The following is a 6,110-nucleotide window of genomic DNA, read 5'->3' on the forward strand; positions in this document are numbered from 1 at the left end:
CATCTAATCTCCCACCTCAACGTCAGGGGTCTCTTCCTGAAATATCCATGCCACTCCTCCCAGAAGTCCTTGGGAGCTCCCTGCTGCTTGCCTGAAGAACAAAACGCACACTCTTTAGCTAACCCCACCCTGCACAGCGCCCCCTGCTGACCCCATTTCCCGCTTTGTTGCTTCTCACACTCTACCTCAGTGCCTCTGAACTTCTTCTGTTCCCAAGATACCAAGTGCACACTTGTGTTTCTCTGCCGCCGCCCAGGCTACTCTTCCTTCCTGGGATCCTCTTCTCTCTCTGCCTAGAGAAGTCCTCAGCCCTCACATTCCAGTTTCTATGTCACCTCCTCTGCGAAGCCTTCCCTGATTGACCCGAGGACGACTGCCACCTCGTCTGAGTTCCCACAGTACCTTGTGCTCACCTCTCTAGCATAACCTCCATCCCTTTGCGTTGTGAATTTCTGAGTATGTGTCCACTGCTTTCGTTAAGGTGAAGTACACTCCACCCTCCCCTCGCCCTCACTGCCCTCCGCTTCCAGGCACCCAGCCGTGGCTGGAGTGCAGCGCGTGCAGTAAGCGCCTACCGGTAGGAAGAAAGGCTGTTTCCAAAAAGTGCAGCCTTTGCCTCCGTTTGAGTTCAGTCTTGGAAGTAAGTCCAGAGCTGGAAGCAGGCCGCCCTGGGAGGCCCCTCCTTGCGCAGCGCTTGGAGTAGAGGACGGAGCAGGAGAGGTTTGGCCCCGGGAGCGCCCGTTTCCACCCGCCGACTCCCGCCCTTCTTTGCTTCCCCGCAGAAAGTCCAGGTGGTGGTCACCGTGCTGGACTACGACAAGCTGGGCAAGAACGAAGCCATCGGCAAGATCTTCGTGGGCAGCAACGCCACGGGCACGGAGCTGCGGCACTGGTCTGACATGCTGGCCAACCCCCGGCGGCCCATCGCCCAGTGGCACTCGCTCAAGCCCGAGGAGGAGGTGGACGCGCTCCTGGGCAAGAACAAGTAGGCAGCAGCGGCCGGGGCCCCGCGGCGTCACAGACACTGACAAGATCCAGAGCTATCAATACCTCAGTTACGCACCCTTAGAGGTTTTCCTTCTCATTCGTTTGTGGTTGTGTCCTGGTTTTTCCTTCCTCTATCTCTTTTTAAAGACCAACTTCCCTCTGATGGCCGTGTGAGGAGAGTCCCCTAACAGGTGAAAGAGAAGCCTGGCTCTTTTCATCGTCCCAGGAGCTGTCCTTGCTGCATGCCCTGTCACGTTTCCCTCTCGCTCTTTCAAAGCTTCACTTACGCCTCACCCTGAGCGAGGCCCTCTTTCAGCAGAAGTCACAGCACTTCCTGTTTTTTGAGTGTTCTGGACCAACAAAATGGCAGCACATCCTGTTTCCTGACAGGGAAGGCAACACAGTGGCCTATGATGTGTGCGTGTGTGCGTGTGTGCGTGCGTGCGTGTGTGTGTGTGTGTGTGTGTGTGTGTGTTTGAGCATCTCTCTGCATTCCTGGAATGAGCCATGGACAGTGAAGCGGTGTGGGAAGAGAAGGCTCTTCAGGGACCCTGAAACGAAGAGATGTCCTCTAAGTGGGAGATCTTCCGTCAGCTTGTGGAGAGGGCTCAGAGTCCTGGTCAGATGCCGGCAGCTCCCATACTCCTTGTGGGTGGCTGTTTGGGAGGCAAGATGTGGAGACTGGATTTGTTCAGAACTAGGACCAAACCCCTGAGGCCGTCATAGACCTCCTCCTGTCAGGCATGGTTTCCCCACGAGTGTGGTTTCTGGGACATTGGTGGACGCGAAAAATTCACTAGATTGGTCAGACTCTAGCAGGGACCATCAGTCCTGGGACCTCACTGTTGTTGACGGTTAACATCAAACTATGAAGAAACAAGACCCATTACCTAGAAAGACCAAATGAATCTCCTGGATCTTCTTCACCCCCTTCCAGTGGGAAACACAGATGCTTTCTCCCTTTCCAGAATATAAGCTATGCGGTTCATTGGCCTTTATTCCCCATCATGCTTTTGCTTCTGTTTTCTCTTTTAATCTAAGTGGAGCAACACTATCCGAAGACCGTTTTCTGTACAGAGCCAGAGAACTCTAAAAGGAAGGTTTAAATTCTTGTCCCCCTGAGGTCCAGGTAAGAAGGGGGAGGATGGTGGAGAGATGGCAGAGATTTCCCGGATGAGATTGGTGGGGGTGCTGAGATCCGTGCCCGCCAGCTCCCACTCCTCTGCCTTCCATGCCAGGCAGCTTATGGGTAGCTGGTGTGGCCCAGAGAGACCTGTGGAGAGGCCCCTTCCTACTACTCCTTAGGGTGCCTTCTCTCTAGGAATGCCAAGAAGCAGGACATCCATTCCAAATGGGTGGTAGAGGACACCTGCTGGGGTTTCTACCCCATGCTCAGTTATGTCCCATTCCCTCTTCACCTTTTGTCCCCCACATTGATAAAAAGCCATATATATGTTAGCCAAGTTTGCACTGAGCCTCCTTCCAAACCTTCAGCCTGGGCAAGAGTCAGGTCCCACATGGCCTAAGGCCAGCACCACTTCCTTTCACCCCTTCCTCCCATCCTCGCCTCCCTTCCTTCAGCCTCTCTCTTCCATCCATGAAGCCCTCAGGCTCTTGCCATTTCTTCACCACAGAATACTCATAGCTTCCCCAAAGCTTGGGGATCTCTCTCTTTCCCAGCAAAAATGGCAGCACTTCCTGTCCTATCCCATCTGGGCCGCCTCAGTTTCCTGTAGGTACTTGAGACAGATGGACAGTGTTAGAGAGACTCAGGGTTTGAGGATCCAGCATGAAGAAGGTACAGAGTATCTTTTTATTTTATTAAAAGAAAGGAAATGTTCCTTTTGTTTCTGCTGTGCCATGTTTTTTGGTTAGAGAGGAATGAGGGAAAACCTCTGCCAGAAACAGACCGGCAAGCAGGGCTGAACCTTGCCCATCTCTCAGAAACCCTTCTCCTTCTTGCTAGAGGCCCTTGGGACATGGGAGGTCATATTTTACTGGGCCCTGTGTGAATGTGGGTGTGTACTTAATGATGAGAAGGTAGGACTCTGACAAGAACTATGAGCTTTGGTCCTTGGGACCAGAGTTGTGGTCATGGCAGAGAGTTGTAGGAAAATGGGGTGCCTTCAGAACCCGGCTGACTACGGAGTAGGAATCCCGGTATGGGCATCAGGAGTCACTGGGCTCTTCTCCCGTCTCCAGAGCTGTGGGATTTTGGTGCTTTCTCAGGGTCTCTCTCCCCACCATATCCCACGCACCTTGCTCAGAGGACTGTCCATCTTGTTTTCCTTACCTTCATTCTTTTGCCCTTTCCCAATGTGCTTCCTACCACCTGAGATTCTTCTGTGCCCATGAACCTCATTCAGACCCTCCAGAGTCCAAGATTTGCCACTTTCCTGATGGGAAGGAAAAGAAATGGTGGGCACCCCTGGGGGTTTGGCTGTCCATGTGCCAAGAGACAGGGGCTGGATTTTGTTACTCCAGGCCCACCTCCAGTGAGAAGCTTTGAGGGGTGGGGGCAGGATGCTGAGAGACTGAGTGTTGGCGCCAGTATAGAGCCAGGGAGAGACCTGTGTGTGGGCCCCTGCCCCCCACCTTGCTTCTGGCTGGTCCTGGGATGGGTGCTTGACCCAAATGAGCCATTCTAGTGAAGGCATCTATCCAGGTCCATGAACTAGGCAGGTAAACTGACAGTTGTGACTTTTCTACACCTGAGGGCTGATGTCATTCTAACTGTGGCACATCATTTGGAACCCTCCCTGCCTCGCAGGTTTATTTCTGGGGATGTTAGGTGTGGTGGAGGCCCTAATTAGGGTAGAGCTAGGCTTTGACTAGTGCAGGGGTCTGGAGGCCTCTGCAGCTAGGAGTTATCACTCCGAAAGTCTGTTCCAGACAAGAACGTAGCGTAGAAGAGATTTTTTTCCAAAGGGACTGAGACCATAAAAACCCAAACCCAATCCCACTCAGAAATGGGGTGAGGCCAGAAAACCCAGTCTTCTTTCTCCTTGAATAATCATTCCAGAAGGTCAACTAACTCTGCCAGAGCCCTAGGCTCAGTGGAAGCTGAGGCCTGGGGGATGCTGGGTAGAGAACCCTCGGGCAGCCCCAGACAGTGAGCCAGCAGATGCTTGGCATGAATGAGAAGTGACTCTGTGGGGGTCCCTCAGCTGGGGGATGGGACACCAGGGATTAGAGCATAGTCTCAGATTCTGATCTGTTTTTTCTTCCCAGGCAACCATACATAGCTGTGTTTCTGCAGAATCAGTTTGGGATGACTTTGCTGGCCCAGGGCTTCAGCGAGAGAGAAGAGAAGGGTTGCCTCAGTCCCTCCTGTGGGTAAACCAGCTCCCTGATACCCTGCCTCCCTGCAGTGGGGTGGTGGTGGGTAAGCAGAGAGGTTAAGAAACCTCCCCTGGAGTTGGAAGTGAGAGAGTCCATGTTCCTTTCACGTATGCTAACTCTTGATCTCACTCAACCACATACAGAGAGAGGCTGTCCTTTGGTGTCCCTCCCCGTAAAGGTAGGAAGAGAACGAGCCAGGACCTGCCCTTCCACCCTCTACTCCCCCCCTTCCCACCTCAGGCTGATCGGGGGCCCTGTCTCAGAGCCCTGGGTGGAGGCAGGCAGGTGGCCCAGAGCCCCATGACATGGTTGTCAGATTTGGCAAATAAAATACAAGAAAACCCAGTTAAATTTGAATTTTGGATAAACAATAAATAATTTTAAAGTCTAAGTATGTCCTAGCCAGAACTTGGGACATACTCTACCCAAAGTGATGTGTTGTTTATCCGAGGTTCAAGTGTAACTGGCCATCCTGTGTTTTATCTGCCACCCCTAGTCTATGACCACTTCTCCCCTCTCCCCCCTCAGTCCCAGAGACTGGTCACCAAGGATCTTGCTGCTTTTCGAGCTGCAATATGGAGAAGGGGACACTGTGACTTGAAGACACACGAATATATTTTTTAAGTGACAACAAAACAAGAGACCCTTCTGAAGCCATTTGAGCCTCATCTGACCCCCTCCACATGCATTTAGTTACCTATAAAAGACGATAGTGATCTATAAACATATGAACCGAGCCTTGTTTACTCAACATGCATGTCTCTTTCTGTAAATAGCCGCATGGCCATGCTGAGAGTGCCCCCAGCCCCTGACCTCGGACCCACTTTACACAACTCGTTGAGGCTGCCCCTTTGATTTTATGTCACATGAAGTCTTTGTCCCCAAGCCCCGCCCGGTCTTACCCCCTCGGGAAACCCCCAGTGGGAGCCATCGGCTGGAGGAGTCAGTTTCCGGCTCCGGCACCAGCCCTGCCTTCAGGGACGTGGGCGCACCGCTGGCACCCTGAAGGCCCGTCCGTCCCCACTGCCTGCTGCACATCCGTCTGCAGAGCTGACCCTCGGTGTCCCGTGCACTGTATCCAGCCTGGTGTCTGGTGTCCCGGTCACTTCCATGTCCTGTGTATGTGTGTGGGGTGCCCCTTCCTCCCACTGTTTGAATTAACTGAAAAGCCATAAAGGGGGCCTCCCGCTGGAGACTGCCCTTGGTTCCTCCCAGGAGCCCCCCGTGTCCCTCTGACTGGCTCCCCACAGAACACTTGTGAAGGGCTCACCTGCTGTCACCCCTCCTGCTCTCTCTGCCCCATGTTGTGAGGACAGATGGCGTCCAGGCGTTCTGGCAGGGCCCCAGGAGACGTCCCGCCTGGCCCTGCGCGAGCTGGCTCCCTCCACCTGGATCTGACGGTCCAGCTCCATCCCCACCCTGTGTGTGGACCGGGCAGCGGTGGGGACGCCCTAGCTTGGGGTACCTTTCCTGAGGGCACTGAGGAGGCGCCCAGGATTTTCAGGAGCAGCTAGTCAGCGGCCCAGGTTCCCGTTCCCGTCTGGCTTTGACAGAACCAGCCCTGCTTATGTAACACCGTGGGGTCAGGGTGTACGGGTGGCAGTGGAGGAGGGTCTCGGGGGGACACTGGAGAACGCCGTGGCTTAGGCTCTTCCCACCGTGCTCCCTCCTGCAGGCTGACAGAGAGCTCCCAAGGGCGGGCAGCCTGAGGGTTGCCAGGGCTCCTTCGAGAGTGGTGGGCAGCCCTGGCCCCCGCAGACCCTCCTGCCGGCTCCCCCAGG

The 6,110-nt window shown here is 54.3% G+C and overlaps 1 protein-coding gene across 1 annotated transcript in view; it reads left to right on the forward strand.

The window, feature by feature from the left end:
• Positions 1-1,409, forward strand: part of SYT2 (synaptotagmin 2) — an 11,234-nt gene extending 9,825 nt beyond the window's left edge. Inside the window, exon 8 of the mRNA XM_077772071.1 lies at positions 783-1,409. Within this exon, the coding sequence (XP_077628197.1) occupies positions 783-989 (207 nt within the window). The 3' untranslated portion in view covers positions 990-1,409. The remainder of the gene's footprint in view (positions 1-782) is intronic.
• Positions 1,410-6,110: the final 4,701 nt, after the last annotated feature.

Source organism: Crocuta crocuta, unplaced genomic scaffold (genome assembly GCF_008692635.1).
Source record: "Crocuta crocuta isolate KB4526 unplaced genomic scaffold, BGI_CrCroc_1.0 scaffold318, whole genome shotgun sequence".
Lineage (NCBI taxonomy): Eukaryota > Metazoa > Chordata > Mammalia > Carnivora > Hyaenidae > Crocuta > Crocuta crocuta.